The sequence below is a fragment of the Rutilus rutilus genome (assembly GCF_951802725.1).
Source record: "Rutilus rutilus genome assembly, chromosome: 19".
Taxonomy (NCBI): domain Eukaryota; kingdom Metazoa; phylum Chordata; class Actinopteri; order Cypriniformes; family Leuciscidae; genus Rutilus; species Rutilus rutilus.
Window position 1 is genome coordinate 2231382 of NC_140232.1, and position 21976 is coordinate 2253357.

General features: G+C 40.7%; 1 protein-coding gene across 5 annotated transcripts in view; it reads right to left on the bottom strand.

The window, feature by feature from the left end:
- LOC311278736 (serine/threonine-protein kinase WNK2) overlaps positions 1-19609 on the bottom strand; it is a 71743-nt gene extending 52134 nt beyond the window's left edge. For 4 of the 5 annotated variants that reach the window (XM_084389747.1, XM_084389748.1, XM_084389746.1 and 1 more), the window contains exons 1-2: positions 19300-19609; positions 17609-18279 (exon numbers count right to left, since the gene is read on the bottom strand). In XM_084389747.1, the coding sequence (XP_084245873.1) occupies positions 17609-18214 (606 nt within the window). In that variant the 5' untranslated portion in view covers positions 18215-18279; positions 19300-19609. The remainder of the gene's footprint in view (positions 1-17608; positions 18280-19299) is intronic. The other variant, XM_084389745.1, reaches the window with a different exon arrangement.
- Between the last annotated feature and the right edge of the window lie 2367 nt (positions 19610-21976).

Sequence of the window (21976 nt, forward strand, 5' to 3'; positions counted from 1 at the left end):
AAAAGATTATAGTTCAGATATAAACACTGATGTCTACAGTAGAGATCAGAATAGAGCAAATCAGCTTTTAAAAGCAAATTAACGCTTCAAATAAAGATTGTATTGATTACATTGTTACACCAGTAGGTGGCGGCAGGAGACTGTTAAAATATGTGCTTATCATTGAATCATTCACTCAAGAGATTTGTTTCAGAGCCCGTCTACGGAGAGCCTGTCCACTCCCTATTAAGCCCTATTGTACCGAATTTTGGTTGTAGTACCACCAGAGCTCCACTGGGGGCGCTCACCATGAGTGCAAAATGAATGGGAGTCAATGGGGCTAGACGGCTAAATTTGTCTCTTTCACCCGATTGCCGTTGATAAATCTCAGATGTGATTGTAGATTTTGCAAGTTCAACATGGGTTTTAGGTCGAAAGTTGAATGAACGAGTACTTATGTCGTTTTGATTTCTTACAGGTTGAGTTGTTGTTGCCCATAACACGCTAGCATTCTGCTAATGACGTCAGCATTCTGACGTCATTGAGATTTTGAAAGACTTTTTAAAGCAAATAAGTGACTCTAAAAAATCTAACACCCAGCAATGTGTAATTTCTTTGCATCTCCTTTCGAATACAACATTCAAATTACTAGACAAAAAATTATATCCTGAGAAAAGTGGATTTTGAGGGGTATACCGCCATTGACCTCCATTCATTCTGCACTCGTCCTGTGAGCGCCCTCATTTGGAATCAGAGTGGAACTGCAACCAGTTCAGAAGCCGGAAGTGTAGTGAGAGTGAAACTTCTCGCCATATTAGACATTCTCTGTTTGTTTAAAAAAAATGCTGATTCATGTTTGTAGCGTAACGACGAATTATTATGTTTTCCGAAGTGCTGACAACTTAGTGTTAACTAATAATTGTTATAAACTGGGACTACCAACATAATATTAGTGCATTCCTGCAACTGGGCGTCGTTACACTACATCCTTATGCATCGCTTTCTGCAGGACTTTTACAGGCTTTGCTCAACTCAGTGAAGTGACGTCGACGCCCGGGTTAGCGGTAGCATTAGCCGTCAGGCAAGTGTTATTTAAATAAACTCCTGATGTACTTACAAACTTCCCAATGCCTCGTTTTATGAGTACAGAACCTATTTGTACTACTGTAGAAGTTTGGTACCATTCTAGGCAATATTAGTGCAGTAATTTACCAGATACATCATAGGATCCATTAGCGCTTGCACTAAACCATCCGGCTGATATCTCTAAATAAGCTCTAACTTTAATAATGTTCGACCAAGGGAATAAAGGCTTCTGGGGGGTGTTTGGCTCGAGGTCATGGTGCAAAGGACCCTAGGTTGATTTTACTCCGAAACATCCCTTTAATTTCTGCAGAATCGTGCAACAAACAGCAACACATTTTATTCTTCTTTCCCTTTATCAGGGTTTATCAGGCTTTACTCAAACTTTACAAACACACCAAATGATGATAACAAGTGCACGATTCCCAAAGAGGCTTTAACTAGATTCACTTTAGACCATTTTATACTTTTCAAATCAGTGCGGTCAGCATGTGTAAAAGTGCAAATAAAAGCATGAAATAAACACTGAAGTGCTGGCGAGTCGTTGATGGAGACTGGAGCAGGTTTTGAGAGACAGACACATCTAAATATGGGCTGGAATCAATGAACAGCTCTATTAGCTCAACCGCTGACTGACACACACTCCCAGAAGACGTTTATTGATAGAGCTATACTCACAGATGAGCACACAGAGCAAATCTGAGAGTACGCTTGCATTTCCATTCCCAGAGGCAAACCACAAACCAAGAGTTAATCACAAAATCTGTTGTGTGAAATAAGACTTCAGTATTCGGCTCAAACATCATTATGAAAAACTGCAGTCACACTTACTGAGAGACTTTCCTCCGTCAACTGCAGCCTATTTATGTAGAGAACTAGTTAGCTAGAGAGGTACACTGCCAAAGCAATTCTGGTAAATTTACGGTAAAAAAAAAAAAAAAAACAGCAGCTGTGGGTGCTAGAAGTTTACTGTAAAAATATGATAGCAAAATTTTAGGTTTTACAGACTTAAATTTACAGTAAAAAAAAAACTTATTTCATTATCTGATATAATGTTAATTTACCAACCTATTGAAGTATTAATATCTGTTTGGTACTATTTTTATATACTGACAACCACCAATCACAGTGGTGATGAGTCACATGATGGATCAAGCTCATCACAAGCAGCTTCTACACAAGCTGAGAAAGTTAAAGGTGCAGTCTGTAAGAATGACAGCTAGTGGTGGAAACAGGTACTGCAGTCCAAATTCACAATATCGGAGATCGTTGTTTGATCGTTGTGAAACTCACGCGGGTCGCCAGTTTGAGGACACGCTACAGGAACGATGACGAAAGCTGAGGAGACTTATCCGCGTTTTAATATGCTCTCGTTCAGAGATTTTTAGATGGATATCGAGGCTTTTTAGGTTGTGTGAAATCTGCAATCTCTGGCCCGGTTTGTTTGCACGTTTCCTAGGCTACAATACGTTGTGTTTCCCGCCAACTGGCATCACGGGTGTGGAAACACTATTGGCTGAACTGGCAGTGGGCGGAGTCACACAGACCAAAACAAAACCAGACTGACAACACTGAACTGTGATTGACAAGTGATTTTCAGAGAAACGAGAATATGAACTTGGCATGTTTCCTAAATATCTGCAAGCATATTATGGTATTTTCATGCTTTAGTAGAAACATTATAAAAACATTATTCTAAGTTGCTGTAGTTACATACAGCACCTTTAATACTAATAACATACATACATACATACATACATACATACATACATACACACATACACACATACATGAAATTTAAAAAGTGCAATAAACATTAAACAACATAAAATGCTAATTTACATAGCGGATTAGAAAAAACTAAGAAAAACTATGAAGAGACAATTATTTCAACAAAAATACATAAAATGTGAACTGTCACGCAGGGAATTGTGGGAATGTCAATTTACAGCTTTTCACTGTAAATTATACAATGACTTGCTCTTTTTCACTACCAAAAACACTCTAAATTTAATGGTATTTTTTTGTAAATTTACATTAAATGTACAGTTAGATCTATGACAGTTATTCACTGTATAGTACTTTCTGTCAACCAATTAACAGGTTTTCACCGTAGCATTTTTACAGTCTTTTACCGTTAAAAATCACGATAATTTTTTACAGTGTGTGCTGATCTAGTCCAGATAGAGACAGAATTATCTGTTGAATTGTGGAGCTTGTGAAGTCTCTCACTGGCGTTTAGTTTCTTCCACACAGGAGACTCCTGACTTCAGCGCTTTACCACAGCCCTGAATGAACATGTTTGTGTTGAGTCTGACCTCAGCCCTGACTGACCCACTGACCTGATTCAGGACAAACGGCCCTGTGAATGCCCAGGTCATGGGGTCAGGGGTCACGGTACGACCCTGCACTTCAGAAGAGTCTCTATGACACTCGCTGACGCTGGGGTTTCGCTGTGATCATGGACACTTCCAGCGATATGATGCATGTCCATCTGAAGTACTGCTGTGTCATCATGAATAACCTCCAAACACTTGGTCTAAAACGTATTAATTGGGAAGGATAATAATTATAATACTCATAATCTAGAATAAATCCATGGTTGTGTTCACAGATGAACTGGACATAAATCGAATAGGTTCACTCTTTACAAGGACCAACTAACACTACAAGTTACAATACAAATATTTATGTCTTCAATTTTCCACTTTCAAACCCTTGAGCTTTAATTTTGGCTGAAAACTGGTGAAACGCTGTAAACTTCTGTCAAAGAAGATGTTCCAACACATTTATGCATTTATGCATTCGGAAGAGACTTTTACCCAAAGCGACTTACATTGCATTGAAGGAACACATCTGGATCAGTTCATGCTTTCCCAGAGGATCAAACCCATGATCCTATGATCTACTGTTTGAGCTAGAAGAATGCTTATGCAATTATGGCAATTATACGAATATAAAATGTAAATAAAGTGAACCTAGCAAGCACTGCACTCCCTAATGCAGGTTAAACTCACTGAACTGGAGATGGAGTTCGTGAGAAGCGACATTTACTGTGAACCGAGACGCTTTAATAAGCGGATTACATGCGTGTAAATGAACACCGTAACACTCTTCATTCTGAAACAAACAGCGCAACAGTTTATACTTCTATTAAAACACAAATATAATTTATTTATACTCTGTTACATTACCCAGTTTTGGGCTGAGTTTAGGGTTTAGTTTAGTATTTATGTTAAAACAAGAAGTCTGCGGTACTGTATGTCGTCTTTTAGACGGCCCAGTAAACGTGTGTGTGTTGAAGTGAACGTGTTTGTTCATGGATTAGGACGCAGCTCACATACGGTTTAAGCCTCTTTACAATGAAAGGAAACACTCAGGCTTATTTCAATTACAGCAGAACATTCTTAATGAACACTCAGACAAGAAACAAAACAAAAAACAGCAGATATGAATGAGGAAAACAGACACAGAAGGATTCAGTGGTAATCTATCATGTAATGGCCACTGAAAGAGATTCGAGCCCACGGTTTCACACAGTGTGTGTGTGTGTGTGTGTGTGTGTGTGTGTGTGTGTGTGTGTGTGTGTGTGTGTGTGTGTGTGTGTATTAGGTATCGTTTACACTGCAGGTCTTGATGCCCAATTCTGATTTGTTGCCTATAGGAGGAGGAAAAGTGCCATCATTGCAGCATGTGCTTCAGGTATTGTGTGCGAGAGAGATCTCAGGACTGGCGTGAGCATACAACACAATCTCATGAAAGTACAGATCTACAGCACAAATTTTATTTTATCGTGCCATTTATACGCCAAAAAGGTTTACGCGCATGATACGCACTGTAAACCCCTTGGGTAGGGTTAGGGGTGGGGAGTAGCCTACGTGTGTATTAGCCCGGCGCGAGGTTCACCCTCTCCCGGACCTAATCTGTCATTTATTTTTGTTTTGATAATAAATGGAGGCAGCCTCCAAAAGTGAAACCTGTCCTGTTATTTTTTTTGAAAAGTTTTTATACACTTAATTGTGTTTGGTGTCTTTACATTAGATTAATAAAGTTTCATATAGGCTAATCTAGAATAGATAAGATATGGAATAAATAGCATTCAATACAAATGAGTAGGCTATCTCTCATATTGAAATCGAGTTTTTATGTGAAAGATTTGCTTTGTTGTGCATTTTAGTCATATTACAAAATAATTTATTGAGGCCAAACATAAAATAACATTAAACTGTCAGTTCACCACGTGACAGCAGCAAGCAGGCAGGCTCCTGATTGGTTAACGCGGCGCGAATTGACGCAGAAGTTCAGATTTTTCAACTCGGGCGGCAGACGCGTGATGCACAAAAAGCACAATTCGCGCGAAACGCGCCAGACGCTCAATTCGCGTCTAGTTCGCGCGAATGAGGCGAATAATTCGCGTCTACCGCGCCGCGCTAAACGCCTCAAGCGGCAAGCCTTGTTTATACTTTCGCCTGGCTCCGCAGCGCGAGTCTCCGCAGACTGCGCGCGCACCTCCCGAAACGGACGAGGCGTTTATACTTGACGCGCTCGCCGTTGTACTATTCTTTGAAACGATAGGGGGCGACTCGAGTAATTGTCCTCTAAACCACCAGGAATCAGCGGTGAGAAGAAGAAAGCTATACACACGTGACAATGTTTATTTTAGTACCAATACCACACCACAAAAAGAATCGTGTAAAACCCAGTAAACCCTGAGATTATTACTCGTGACAATAAAACAAAATATATGTATACTAGAATGTGTAAAAAACATAACTAAATCAACGATCTCCTTCATATTTTCTAATTTCACTAAACATTTCATTAAGTTTCGTGAACATTTTTATTAAACATGGACCTTTATGTTCATTAAAAATACTTTTTATGCTATTGTATGCTCATTTTTTAAATGTAAGCAACTCATTTATACTGAAAACTGGGTGCTGGTGTGGTGAGAAGTTCGAGCTCGGCCAGATTCGGCTCGAAGGCGTTCATCTTCGGATGCGGCGCCGCGCGCGTTGTTACAAAAAATGTCGCGCACACCGCCAGCCGAAATTGGCGCACGACCGCCCACACCGCAATGACATCATTTTTGCCGCGCGCACCTTCGCGCTCGTGCGGACGCGTCGAGTATAAACCAGGCTTCATTCGCGCCGCAAGACCTCCAGACGCGCGTAACGCGTCTTACCATTGACTTTACATTGAAATCACTCGCGCCAGACGCATATTCGCGTTTGGTGTGAACGCAGCATTGGCTACACGCCATAAACTGCGTATCATATGCACGCGAAAACTATTTTTGCCGTAAATGGCACAAGAAATAAAATTCGTGCTATAGATACGCTGAGATCGTGGCGGGCTTTAACGAGGAGCAGTGGGCCCAAAATTGTAAGATGAGCAAGCGAACCTTTGATATGTTGTGTCCACATTTCTCTCCTACGACGACACGAAACACGACGTTGTCCATCCGTCCCTTTGCAGACGCGCGTCGGGGTTTCTCTCGTCATTAAACCGCGGAGACGTAGCCTAATCCCTAATGCCTCAGAAAACCCGATCTGCCCGTTTACATGACTGTCGCATTGGCACATATCTGCTTTATATCTGATTTATTTCCACATATGAATGAGGCCTGAAACCGATCTCGAAATATCCGAATGCATGCGTTTTTTTTTTCTGTTTACACTGTCATAAACACATCGGATCTGTGTCACATGAGCGAAACATCGGAATTGGGTCACATTTCACTGACAGTGTAAACGAGGACTACATTGTTCATGGAAAATGAAAGAAAGTTCTGAACCAGTGTTAAGTCTTTGAGATACTTTATTAATATTTTGAAGTTACAGTTACAAACCTACACAGATTCAGCAGGAGAGACTGAAGTACTGACGACTCGTTTCAGTTCAGAATCACTTCTTTCTTTTAGGAGACAAAAACTCCATTTATCTGCACTTTGATCTGTTAAACTTTACAGACCTTTTACATTCATAAAAAGCTTTATTGCCCAACGCCTGAAGGGAATATTGGAAAAAAACGTAGAGCTTTTTAAAGGAGTCATAATGTAGAAATTTCACTTTTCCACGAGAATCAATGTATGTTATGATTGCATAATGATTATACACTGGCCGGGAAGCCAATATTTAAAAGTGAAGCGTTTGTTTACCTCGGGGTTTGTAAAATAGGCCACGTGCACGGGCACGAAAAAACGAGATTTTGATTTCTTCCCCTTCTTGACGTCAAGACGGGGGAGGATATACCAAATATGGACACCACAAACCTATACGGCGGGAAGCCCGCCCCTCTTCCCCTCTCCCCCTCAGATTCAGTTTAGTTGACTCGAGAAAGATGGAGAAATCGAGTGCACACCTGAGATGCTCTGTGGGTGACTGCCACAAACAACATGCAAATGTGTTTTATCTACCAAAAACGGACGAAACTATCAGGGAACAGTGGAGGAAATTCATTTTTAATGACGCTGTCCCAACAACTCTTTCAAGTGGCGTATCGTTAGGTGTGTGTGCTAAACATTTTACACCGGAATCTTTTACAAATTTGGGGCAGTATCAGGCGAACTTGGCCTCGAAGCTCCGTTTGGGAAAAGGTGCCATCCCAACCATCAGGGACTTGCCAGAAATTGAAAAGGTAAGACTGTGTTTTTATTGTTCTACTGTGGTTAACAAATAGCAGCTAACTGCTAATGCGGCTATTGTATGTAACGTTACCTTCGAGGTAAACACGGGGAATGGACTCTACGAATGCTAGCCACATCTTTCGACTTTGTTTTACACTAGCAGCTACAGTAGTGACGGTACAGGAGTCCATGCTCAGTGGCTAAAACTGTTTAAATGCAAGTATGAAAACAATATACCACTAAACATTATTAGCCAAACTCATGCAAAACATGCAGTTTGAAAATAGCTTTCAGTTAGCTGCGGTGTCAACCCCCCTCCTTCCTGCAACCAATCAACGCGCCCCTCATTTGCATTATTATAATGACCGTCCACGACAGCCAAAACATCGCATCAGATCTCGCGAGACAATAATGCCTTTAGAAATAAGGGTCTGAGGGGCTCTGTGTTGATTTTTTTTCCACTTTTCTTTTTTAGAAGTGCCTAAAATACTATAATAGAGCATTTGGGTATCCAAGGTAACACAACATTATGACTCCTTTAAGACAAGGCTGTTTGTTGGTTACAGCACATTTTAAAACCAAATGAAAGTCAAGCATCATCACGCTGCACTTTTTAAAAGTGGCCCTGCAATTACAACATTTTAATGGAGAAATGTTTAGGAAGACACAGAGCAACAGCTAAAGATATCGGTCTGCTTTCAGGATTTTGTGCCATGAGCTTACAGTGTGTGAAGAGAGAAACTGTTCACATTTCGCACATCAGTGTTTGTTTTAAAAATGCGAGAAGAAGCTGAAGATTTATCAACAAACATGTCTCTGCTACAGTGTGAGCGGAGGCTTTTCTCCAGGTCTGGTGTCACTCAGAAACAGCAAATTATGAAAGTAAATCGGGTTGCAAATGCTGCTTTATGCTGAGAGTTTGAAGAGCCGAATACTGCAGCTCTCGCTGTGGTCTGAAGCACAACTGTCGTCGAGACCCGACGCTGAGCCATGATGAGTTAACAGTGTTAATGTTTAGCCGGTGTTGAGAGCCGTTGTGTTTCTCTCGCTCCGGCTATTTTTGGACACAGAAACGCCTCCTCTCGTCTCCGGCAGAATCACAACCGCAGCATCCTGATCTCTGGCCCTTCGGCAGGAGGAGAACAGGCACACGCTTAATATTAATACGAGGTCTGCATCCATAAATGCCAACAAATAGATCTACTTCCTGTAAAATTTTTGGTCAATTTATACAATTTGAAAAATGCAAAGATCTGTTTGTTATTTGTTTAAGGGAATAGTTATATAATTTTAGAATTTGACCTCAATTTAAGCCACAAGGTTTCATACCCTTTCTAGCACTGCTGTCATTTTTCATTTTTCAGTGATGTTTTTCACATTTTCGAGATGTTGTCCTCATGGTCTGGTGTGTATAAGCAAAACACTAAGTTTACAGTGCCCTATTATGCTTTTACGAATATTACCTTTCATGTAGTGTGTAATATAGCAGTTTGTGAAAGTAAAAGGTCTGAAAATATCAAAGCGCAAATAAATAGTCTCATAACAGAAAGAATCGATTCTGAACTGAAACGAGTCGTCAGTATTTCAGTCTCACTTCCTGCTGAACCTGTGTAGGTTTGTAACTCATTAGCATAACGCCCACCTCTGGTCTTGATTGGCTGATCAGCGTCTCTTAGCTCCGCCCTCAAACACTGTAGTTTAATCTGAGACTGGAAGAGTTTGGTTCGTGTTGTTCATGTCGAGAAGACAAGCAAATCCACTTTGATGAGATTGATACTAGAGATGCACCGATTACAATTTTCTAGGCCGATTCCGATTTCCGATTTTTCACTGAGTTTGACCTGCCGATACCGATTTGAGCCGATTCCGATTTAATTTTTTTCTAACCACTTTACAACACACACAAATATTTATTTTCCATCTTTTCTTTAACCCTTTCACGCGTAAGTTTAAAATATTCTAACTGACATTAGAATGCCCCCCAGCCCCCGAGTGAGTTTTTTCGCGAACGTTCCCTTTAATGTTTCCATGGCGACGCGTCACGCGATACACCGCAGCCACAATAATACTGTATGACATGACAGATGTGTCGCTTTTATTTCACTTTTCCTTTTTTATTCAAAATATTCACAAACTTGCTTACCATGTCATCAACTAGCCTATCTGATATTCCGATTCTCAAATACGTGTAAGTGAGTGTATTTGGTCGTTTAAAAACCTTTCATCTTGATCTATAATGAGATGGGCGCCGCAATGTTGTCCTGTCAGTCGGATTTACAGCACGTGAATTCATCAGTTTCTCCGAAATAAATGCAAGAAAGTGGCCGGTGAACTGAGAAGAATAGAGTAAACTTTATAGTTACTTCCACTATGTTAGTCTGATATGAATAACACACATGTCGGCAAATTATATTTGAATAGATTGTTATTGCTGCTTCCACAGACATCAGTGTGTTTTACAAACTCCTGTGTATTTAAATATCTGAAACCTAAAATAAACATTATGAGGTTGAAAACACTGCTTAGTTGTGCCATAACAGCGCTGAACGCGTCTGACTCTGGCTCAGCGCCAGCCAACGCGCGAAAGCACAGTTTGAATCTGGCAGTTATGCGACGTCTCTGAACATCTAAATGTGGCACCGCACCGTACTCTCATGGGCACAGACATACAAATCTCATATATGAGACCTTACCGCTCAAAAGGTTAATCATGCGGCGCCCGAGTGCATTTGACCGGCATAAAATCGGCATATGTCAGACTGACCGGCCGGTCGCCGGTCATGGCCGATCACGTGAAAATCGGCCAATTCCGGTCACCAGCCGATCAATCGGTGCATCTCTAATTGATACGGTGAAACCCACGCCATCGTTACTGTACGTATCACTGTGATCAAGAGCTGAGATTCAGATATGATAATCCAATCACAGCAGACTAGGCCATCTGACCAATCAGAGCAGAGCAGCTCTCAGAGAGGCGGAGTTTAGAGAGACTGAATCCGATCGAACCATTTCAAAATTAAAGAGTTTTTTTTTTTTACCTTTGATGTGTGTAAACCTATTGTAGAGACTCAAAATTAGGAGCCTTTAAAATAGCGTAACTATTATGCGTAAAATGGGAAGTAACATAGGGTTAAATTACCAGAAAAAAACCTATTGCTGTAAACACAATTTATCTACACATCGTTATTTAGGAAATTAACAGTTCATCATGAAATCATGAAAACTGTTTTTTAAAGAATTTTGTAGGTGGACTTAACCGCCCTTAAGCAATGCCATTGAATCGTTCATTTAAGAGATTTGTTCAAAAACACATTCATCCAGTGATAAAACAAGTGAATCAATCATTCATTCAATCAGATTTTTTTGAAAAAATAATTCAAAGACTGTAGCAATAGGGTATATGTCGAACGTCGCATTACGAAACCGGAAAACAGAACGCATCGCTTCCGGTTCAGGTCTTTTGTATGTGCTTCTTGCATTTTTTTACTGTTTTACTCAAGATAACTTAAAAGGAGCGAGCAAAGATGATCATAACCAATGTCCCTCGCATGTGAAGATCGATATTTAAAAGTAAAAAAAAATAAAAATCTTCACACTAACGTTTAGATATTTAAATAGAATAAAACGCCAATAACAAAGTGAGATAGGTAGGTTAGCTGATTACCTTAAAATTCCATAGATATCGGCGTCAGTTCATACGGCTGTTAACACTTTCTATGACAAGCGGATGCGATGAGACCAGGTTTCCGGTTTCGTCATGCGACGTTCGACATATACCCTATTATTGTGCAACTCCACTGAACATGAAAAACAAGTAAAACTGCATGAATTGTCACATTCAATTCAATGCCACATTTTAAAGTTGACCTATTCTGCTCTTTCACAGAGTCTTGATGTTGTTTCAGGCTCTACTAGAACAGGTTTTCCTGCTTGAATGTTGATTATTCTCCTCATATTCTCCATTGTTGCGGCTCCTCTCTTCCCAGTCTGTCAGTAACGCTCTGTTTACTTCCTGTCTCTATGAAGCCCCTCCTTCTGAAAAGCACACTGTGCTCTGATTGGTCGGCTGGAGCAGTGTGTTGTGATTGGTCGAGTGTGTTTGGGAAATGTCCCGCCCCTTACCATAGCCACCAGTTTAACACACTACTGACTAACTCAACCAGGCCCCGCCCCTTTATTCTGCGTATTAATTATTTAAAGGTGCTGTATGTAACTTTTTCACTCTATTAAAGCATAAAAATACCATAATATGTTTGAATATATTGAGGAAACATGCTAAGTTCACATACTCGTTTCTCTGAAAAACACTTCTACAGTGTTTCCAGGCTGGAATGTGTGTTATTGCTTTGGTCTGTGATACTGCACGTTGCCAATTTTCATCGTCCATTGTGCTCGTTCCTGTTGCGTGTCTCAAACTGGCGACCCGTGTGAGCGTCGAGTCTGTGGAGGCGGGGCGGGATAAACCACGATCTCTGATATTTTGAATTTAGACTGCAGTACCTATTTCCATCACTAGCTGTCATTCTTACAGACTGCACCTTTAAATGAGGAATATTGTGACGTTTTTCATTCCGGAAGAAACTCAAGACTACAATGGAGGCGTTTCAGGGAGTTCAGAAACACTGACACTGATATAGAGAAGAACTGGAGCTTTACAGAGCTTTTTCATGCTCAAACTGCAACATTACACACTAAACAGATGGAAAAGCATAACAGGACACTTTTAAGAATGATTCCACGAGTGATTCATGGTTTGGTTCTGCTTGTTCATGTCCATATCTCTCCATCTCTCTCTCTCTGCTCGTCCTCAGCTGGCAGCAGGTTTGTAAAGCTCAGTAAAGTGTGTTTCCCACGCGAGCACGGCGATGTTGACACGGCACAAATACACCTGATGTGGCTTCATCCGTCAGGCAGGGCGCCAGATGCACATTAACAGATTTGACTCCACAATCAACTCCATAAAACGCTTTATGGCATCCCACATGAGTACACACAATCAACACTAAGACCTATGACGAGGAGCTTTAATTAATCTCACACACACACACACACACACACACACACACACACAGAGACCGGATTCATAACAGAAGGATCCAGGTTATCTAATAATGCCAACATCTTCCTGAATCACAGCTGCTGTAATTGAGTCCGGTCACTAATGAGCTCAAAGCAGAAACCGTGAGGGACAGCATGTCAATAATATCATCAACAATCTGTCACCAGCCAAAAGATCTCATTTCAAAGCCATCAACATCTGAATCCTTCAAATGAAGTTCAATGCACTGAAATGCAGACAGATCTGAAACAAAGGGGTAATTTAAAACTCAACCACTAATGACCCGCTGAAGTGAACAACAGCACTGACCCACTTGGCAGCGTTTCTGCTCGTTTCCCTCAAATCCTCCCAAACACATGAGCAGACAAACCCTGACACGACTCGAGTGTGTGGGTGTATGATCACCATCAGCAACGCCACATTCCAGCAGGAGATGCTTATCGACAGAGCGCTGACACACACACACACACACACACACACATACATTTTTTCTCCATATAGTGTCTTCAATGGGGTCCAACGGGTCGAAGGTCCAGATGTGAGTTTCAGTGCAGCTTCAAAGTCTCGACACGATCCAGCCGAGGAATAAGAGTCTTATCTAGACAAACCAGCGGACATTTTGTTGATTATGTTGAAAGGTCACGCGTAGGTGGAAGTACCAGTGTTTACAAACTGAACATGCAAAGACTAAGTCAAACGGCATTTGCACAAAAAAAAAAAAAAGAATAAATGGTAAAACAACAATGTCGGAAGATTTTGAAGTCGGATGAGAAAATGAGATTGAGTTTTTCACCCTTTCCTACATTTATAAACCGGATCACGCGTGACCTTTCAACCTGATCACGTAATGTGTGTCGCATCACAGCTAGTGCTAGACGATCATTTGTGGTTTAAAAGTATATAAATGTTTATTCTGTTATAAAATGTCCGCTGGTTTGTCTAGATAAGACTCTTATTCCTCGGCTGGATCGAGTCGAGACTTTGAAGCTGCACTGAAACTCACATCTGGACCTTCGACCCGTTGGACCCCATTGAAGACACTATATGGAGAAACATCCTGGAACGTTTTCCTCAAAAACCTTCATTTCTTTACGACTGAAGAAAGAGAGACATGAACATCTTGGATGATGTTGAGGAGAGTAGATTATCAGGAAATGTTAATTCTGAAGTGAACTAATCCTTTAAACTGCAAATCAAGGCCTGTGCTTTCAAAAGCATTTAGCCTGAATCACCAGAACATCTTTCCAGCGCTCATCATTAAAGACGGTCCTCTGCCTCATCACAGAGCCACTGCTACAGTTTCACTAGATCTCACATCTCTTTATAATGCACATGTGATTTTAAGCCTTAAACATTTGCTTTTCTGTGATGCATTTAGAGCTGCACGATTAACCGCTAAAAGATGGCGATCTGGATCCAAACACCCACATGATCTCATTCCTAAACCACAGCGATTCGCCTCCGTCTACTCAACCTTTGACAGAAGACGATCACTTCTATTTGACAGAATCACCCGGCTGCACAACATACAGTCCAAAAGCGACGTCAGGAGAGGAAATTAGTTTTTAATGACCATACAAGTTCATTAAACCATCAAAATATGAGGAAGAGGGAAATATGAGGGAAGAACAAAACACTAAACTTGGTACCATATTTTTCTGACAAAATTATTTGGCAAACAACAACAACAACAAAAACAACAACAACAGCTACAGGTTTTACTTTACTAAGCAAAAAAATTAAATAATATTACCTCAGTTCTCTCTTGTTTTTGCATGTTCATTATTTTCTTTGTATGACAGTCTGGCCAAAAATTATGTTGCACATTTGTCATTGTGTTATTATCACAAATAAAACAATCAACTCCAAGCACAACTACGCGATATTACTACAAAATTAACAAATTTATATTAATAAATGTTTGAATAAAGGGTGAAGATGAGTCATTTTTAACATGAGTGATGTGTCTTAATTTTTAACAATGGCTCCTTCTGTCATGAACACCTGAGATCAATGTTCAGACTAACACAAACACTAAATGTTCATCCCTTCAGATCTGAGGAGTATAAGAGCCATTGTTCTACTTATCAAATACCAGAAGCCACCATGAAATGCCACTTTGTTATTCAACTTGCAATTTGTTTCAAAATGTTTGTCATTATTATGTTTCCAAGGCCACCAGGAATCCAGGATTTGTGGTTTCAGTCGGTTCGTGCAGAACATTTTCATACATGATTAATTAGGATTTCTATGTGAAAACATTTGAAAGTTAAGCACACGCACTACATGTAACGTGACTCTGGCATTTACAGTTATGAAAGGATATAAAAACGTTTTAAACATTGGGATCTCTAGAACACCAGATATCTGCAAAGAATCACAGACGATCTCAAGATGGCTGTTGTCTACATTCACAGATTGCTGTTTCCATCAAATGCTTATCTCAGAATATCTTTCAAAAGCTTCACGATCTGCCCACTCTTTTACAATGAAAGTCAGTTCTTCATTTGTGTTGGGAACGAGAACCAATAATAAACACTCCGGCCACCATTAAAGACAGAGAGAGAGAGACGGAGACGAAACACTGACGGTGTAAATCACAGATGAACAGCTTGAACAGTAAAGCATGTCAGAACAAACACAGTCAATAAGTTCACATGCACTAATTTCAGCCAATCGAGATGAATCAGAAATCCAACCCCAAACTTGCAATCCAGTTCACATTTTTCATTACATCTCATCCACTGACCAGTTATAAAGAAACACGAGCACGTTCATCAGAAGTCAAACGTATACGTTTACTGTTGAACGAACTTGATTAAATTAAGGAAAACTTTTCCACGAAAATGAATTACAAAATCTAATTTGTTTGAAATTATTTATTGTAATCTTGTTGTATGAACTTAAATTCGTTTAGTCATTCCTGCTAGACAAAGCTTCGTCAGGTTGACTACATTTGATTTTTGCCCTGCCTAAAATCACCAACATTATAATTTTAGCTAATTTGACTCTACAATTATTTCCAATGATTGAAGCTACTAGTGTTCAGTTTAATTAAAACTACTTTTTACAGAGTAATATTGAATATTACTTATGCAGGTCTGCAAAAGAGGTTTAATGCATGTGTAGTGTATATAATGAGTGCCCACAGCCCTAAACTAAACACAGTCGCCGCTCTTCTGCATAACGGGAACCACAAAATTCAAAAACATTACAGAAAGTCCTCTAAGTTTCTAACATAACTGAATATTAAACACTAACTTTAACTAACAACATCTTTCCATTTACAGAAAAACACATAAAATAACACTTTAATCCCTAAATTTACCCTCCTAATGCAGTCCCTTGCAAAGCATGCTGGGAACTACAGATCCACTGCCCAGTTAGTTGTCAACAAAAATGATTCATGTAGTTTTCACACAAATTAATTAAGTAAACTTCAGTTTTAAATATATTAGGTTGATTGAACACATTTAAAGTAAGTTGTGAAAAAATATTAAACAATCGTGTCACGAGGCAAAAATAAATTTTTTGAGTGTATGTATAAACGTAAAGATCTTATTATAACAGGCTGGGGATCATAAGCATCACAGCACATAAGGCGTTTCTGAATCAGATTGAGAAGATGCCCGTACTCAAGCGTTTGCATGCTTAGCTTTTCCTATTGATCGGATTATTTCCGGTCTAAATCCCCCCTTTCAATCCAATCGAACTGTTATTCGGATCAACTGAGACATGTACATGTAGGCTTTTCCGATTATTTGGTTGCATGTAGGCCTAGTTAATGAAGAGCAAAAACTACACCAAGCAGAACCAACCAGCTAAACCTTCTGAAAACCACCTAGCTTATGCTGGGAGACCAGCTACAAACCACTCTATAATGGTCTTTTCCAGTAGTGATGGGAAAACGAAGCTCTGAATCAAACTTTCAATCAACTGAACCAATAGCTTCGCAAAATGTTTCACCGTTTCAAACGCTCAACGCTGTTTTATTGAAAGTGTAATTAAACGCAATCAACAAATCATCTAATACCATTAAATATGAAGTGTCTATAACACATGATATTTTATTAAATGTGTAGGGCTAGTTTAATGGACAGCATGGTTAAAGGTGCAGTAAGCGATTTCTGAGAAACGCTGTTGAAAGTGGATCTACACATTTATAGCCAATCAGTAGTAAGGGGCATGTACACTCATGAGGGGGAGGGGCCTGTGCTGCATAACAGGTTCATGAATTAAGGGGCGGAGCTATCAAGATAGGGAGGGGCGTGTTTGTTTTTGTGATTTCAAACATCAACAGTGTTTATCAGAAATCGCTTACTGCACCTTTAATCAGATAAATACCAAAAACTCTTCCTTTATATCATTCAAGACTGACTCATAAAAACATATCAAGCCAAGGCACACAACAATTAAAGTATAAAACATAAAAAGCCTTTGTTTTTGCTTTTAATTTGTCGAAAGCCTTTGCTTGATACGTTTTCATGAGTCGCATTTTCCCTACTTCCAAAGAGCAGCGGGATACGGATTTTTAAACCCCGTGCAGCGCTTACTCATTGTCTTATGTGTCATTAAAAATGTTTACAAATTTATAAAAATAAATAAATAAATAAACATTCAGACGCTGGTTAACAGAGATCATCGCCCCCTAGTGGGGAACCACTGAAATTTCAAAACGCTTCAAAGCAGTTTTGACATAACGAAGCCTAGATTACTGTAATCTCATGACTTTGGCACTTCGATATGCGACACGAAATAATGACTCGAAACAAATTATTTTCAAAGGATTCGAAGCTTCACAAAGCGCCCATCACTGCACAATGGCACTGCCACAGTTAATGACCACAACAGAAACACACCTGAAGCTCACACCAGGCCACCTCCACCCAGGTGTCCGTGTCCAGGCCCTTGTAGACGGTCTTGAAGGACCCGCGTCCGATCTCGATATCAAACTTGAGGAAGCGTCCTCCCGGAGAGGTGGCGATAGCCTTCATCCCAGCGTCCTCCTCGTTCTCCTCGCTGGCCGCCTTCATGCTCATCTTACCCGCATCCGTGGAGTCCGTCTTAGGGTCTGTTTTCTCCTTCTCATCTGTGCTGGCGCTGTCTAGGTCTTTCTGACCCTTCTGGCTCTCCGTGCTCGACCCTTCTTGTAAACCGGAGCGTACGGCCAGAGTCCGGTCCACTATGGTGCGCAGGTTAATGCTGAGTATCTTGCTCTGCTCCTCACACTCGGGCGCGCAGTCGTCCGCCTGGTGCTCGTCATGATCCGCGAACCACAGGCTCCGTCGGATGAACCTGTGGTGTTTGGAAGACGGGTATGAGCTCGGGTCACTGCCCGCCCGCACCAGCGCTGAGCTCTCCAGCTTATTCACATTGCCCTCGCTGATGGTCTCATAGATATTCAGCTTGAGCTCACACTGGGAGTTTGGCACCGAAGAAGCGCAGCAGTCGGGTTTGGGCTCCATGGTTTAAATCAATCACACGCTGGTGCAGCACTGACGCATGTTCCCGAACATCAGCGATATCACATCTGTGGGAATACAACAGATTCATCATTAATGCATTCACGGCAGAATCGTTTTTTAAGATTTAGGACACACCACAACTACTAATCTTAATAGGTCTAATAACAATATGCACAGTGTCTGTAATCTGGCAAACTTGCCTTCGTGTGCAAAAGGTGTCAGTTTTTAATTTAACACTGGTGCAAATGTGCTTCTTTCAGGGACTTGCTCATTTAATTGGCTAATAATATTCACATTTTTGAAAACGTGTAGGCCTACATGAATTAACATGTTTTCTGCCCTGTTTTAAGACAAAACAAACCATAAATTGGCAAGAAAAAAAGACTCACAACCATCTAAAGAAATATTCTCAAAATAGAGAGAAAATTCTAATTTGCTCAAATTAGAACCAGATTGTAAATTGGCTAGTTTTCGTTTTAATCTGAAGTTGCCACATTTTTTGATTGCCTGCAAATTAGGTGACATCTCATTAAATATGCTTTTTTTTTTTCATATCGCATCAGAAGTGATCGAATGCAGAAACAAGGCGAGTTTTTCTTAATTTCATGAACAATCAAGTGGTAAGTCACTGTCAAAAGGTTCCCAAGTAATAAAATAATTTTTTGAACATTTCATGGGCTATATAAAAATACCTAGGCTATTTGAGCATAAAATGTTATTTGACCAGAAATATGCTGGAATATGGTTCTAAAGGAGCGGCGGTGAAAGGTGTTATTTACTGCATGAGCAAATGCCACTTTAAGAGCGTGGCCTCCACATGCTATGCTACCTCTAAATTCTAATGTAATCGACATCAGAACAATATGTGAATTTGGACAGTACACAATATTGTGGCAAAGTCAACATTATAAAATGCTTCAAACCCCTGGTTTAGCCGGTAGTCTCTATGCGCGAGCGAGCGTCTTGCTGATGAATGAACGCTTGAAATGTTAACGCTGAGCGCGAGCTACTGCAGGTGCGACACATATTGAGCTCGATTATCCTTCATCATATGCAATGAACATAAAGCAGTGATGCGAACTCACATGTGCTGGTGATATATGGTGAAATCTCAAGTGTCGCGCTGGGTTTGATGGTGAAAGATGATCGGCGGAGATGACGAGCAGACCGCCCGCAACACGCAATAAATCACGCGTGAAACGCGCTTTGCGCATTTGCAGTAGAGTCGTGTTGAGGGTCCAGAACCAACCGTCGAGCTTTAAACACGCTCGTGTCTCACTCACCTCGGCATCCCTGGAAATTTCCCCGTTTGAAAAGGACTGCTGAATCCCTGCTTTAGTGCTCCTGCTCCTCCACGCCCATCTGAGACCGAGCGCTAATGAAATGGAACATTCCAAACATTCCTCTGCCTCCTCATTACAGGCACCTCAGCTTTCACACGTTACATTATCATCATCATCATCATCATCAGGTCAGCCCTCGCTTTTTAAAGTAATAGTGGACTCACGAATAAAAATCCCTCTCTCTCATCCCTCATGCACATTGTTACTGCAAAAGGAGGTATATTTCTTCCAAGCAGCTCTTTTCCATTTAACAATGCCGAAAAAGTCAAGACTCATGCATAATAGTCAAGTCTCCTGTTCTGTTCATCACTTGGAATATATCGTGCAAGTCATGTGGACTGCAATTGTGGTGTTTCTTGACAGCTCCTGGTCATGCCTGGTCAAGTGCAATATTTTGTTCCACAAAAAAAAGTCATATGGATTGAGGGTGAATAAATAGTGACAGTGTACATTTTTTGGGGAACGATTCCTCATTTAGTCATATTTAAAGGGTTTGTTCACCCAAAAATTAAAATTCTGTCATTAATTACTCACCCTCATGTCGTTCCAAACCCATAAGACTTTTGTTCATCTTCATTACACAAATGAAGATATTTTAATGAAATCTGAGAGATTTTGACAGTTTTCCACAACAGAGACAGAGATTTCCACCATTGACAGTTACACAACTAGCTTTTGATGCTTAAAAAAAGTTTATAAAGAGATCAATATATACTAATCCATATGAATTGAGTAGTTTAGTCCAAATTTTCTGAAGAGACTCGATCGCATTATATCATGAACAGATTTAAGTTAAGCTTTAATTCACATATAAACACTAATAAGCGAACATAAACAGAAGCTCAACTGAACCTGCGTAACACGAGAATGAACCTCATTGGTTCTTTCTGAAGCTCAAACGTGATGCGTAACACGAGAATGAACCTCATTGGTTCTTCCTGAAGCTCAAATGTGCTGCGTAACACGAGAATGATCCTCATTGGTTCTTGCTGAAGCTCAAACGTGATGCGTAACACGAGAATGATCCTCATTGGTTCTTGCTGAAGCTCAAACGTGATGCGTAACACGAGAATGAACCTCATTGGTTCTTGCTGAAGCTCAAACGTGATGCGTATCGCGAGAATGATCCTCATTGGTTCTTCCTGAAGCTCAAAACGTGATGCGTAACGCGAGAATGAACCTCATTGGTTCTTGCTGAAGCTCAAACGTGATGCGTAACGCGAGAATGAACCTCATTGGTTCTTGCTGAAGCTCAAACGTGATGCGTAACACGAGAATGAACCTCATTGGTTCTTGCTGAAGCTTAAACGTGATGCGTAACGCGAGAATGAACCTCATTGGTTCTTGCTGAAGCTCAAACGTGATGCGTAACGCGAGAATGATCCTCATTGGTTCTTGCTGAAGCTCAAACGTGATGCGTAACGCGAGAATGATCCTCATTGGTTCTTGCTGAAGCTCAAACGTGATGCGTAACACGAGAATGAACCTCATTGGTTCTTGCTGAAGCTTAAACGTGATGCGTAACGCGAGAATGAACCTCATTGGTTCTTGCTGAAGCTCAAACGTGATGCGTAACGCGAGAATGAACCTCATTGGTTCTTGCTGAAGCTCAAACGTGATGCGTAACACGAGAATGAACCTCATTGGTTCTTCCTGAAGCTCAAATGTGCTGCGTAACACGAGAATGAACCTCATTGGTTCTTGCTGAAGCTTAAACGTGATGCGTAACGCGAGAATGAACCTCATTGGTTCTTGCTGAAGCTCAAACGTGATGCGTAACACGAGAATGATCCTCATTGGTTCTTGCTGAAGCTCAAACGTGATGCGTAACACGAGAATGAACCTCATTGGTTCTTGCTGAAGCTCAAACGTGATGCGTATCGCGAGAATGATCCTCATTGGTTCTTGCTGAAGCTCAAACGTGATGCGTAACGCGAGAATGATCCTCATTGGTTCTTGCTGAAGCTCAAACGTGATGCGTAACACGAGAATGATCCTCATTGGTTCTTGCTGAAGCTCAAACGTGATGCGTAACACGAGAATGAACCTCATTGGTTCTTGCTGAAGCTCAAACGTGCTGCGTAACGCGAGAATGATCCTCATTGGTTCTTGCTGAAGCTCAAACGTGATGCGTAACACGAGAATGATCCTCATTGGTTCTTGCTGAAGCTCAAACGTGATGCGTAACACGAGAATGAACCTCATTGGTTCTTGCTGAAGCTTAATCGTGATGCGTAACGCGAGAATGAACCTCATTGGTTCTTGCTGAAGCTCAAACGTGATGCGTAACGCGAGAATGATCCTCATTGGTTCTTGCTGAAGCTCAAACGTGCTGCGTAACACGAGAATGAACCTCATTGGTTCTTGCTGAAGCTCAAACGTGCTGCGTAACGCGAGAATGATCCTCATTGGTTCTTGC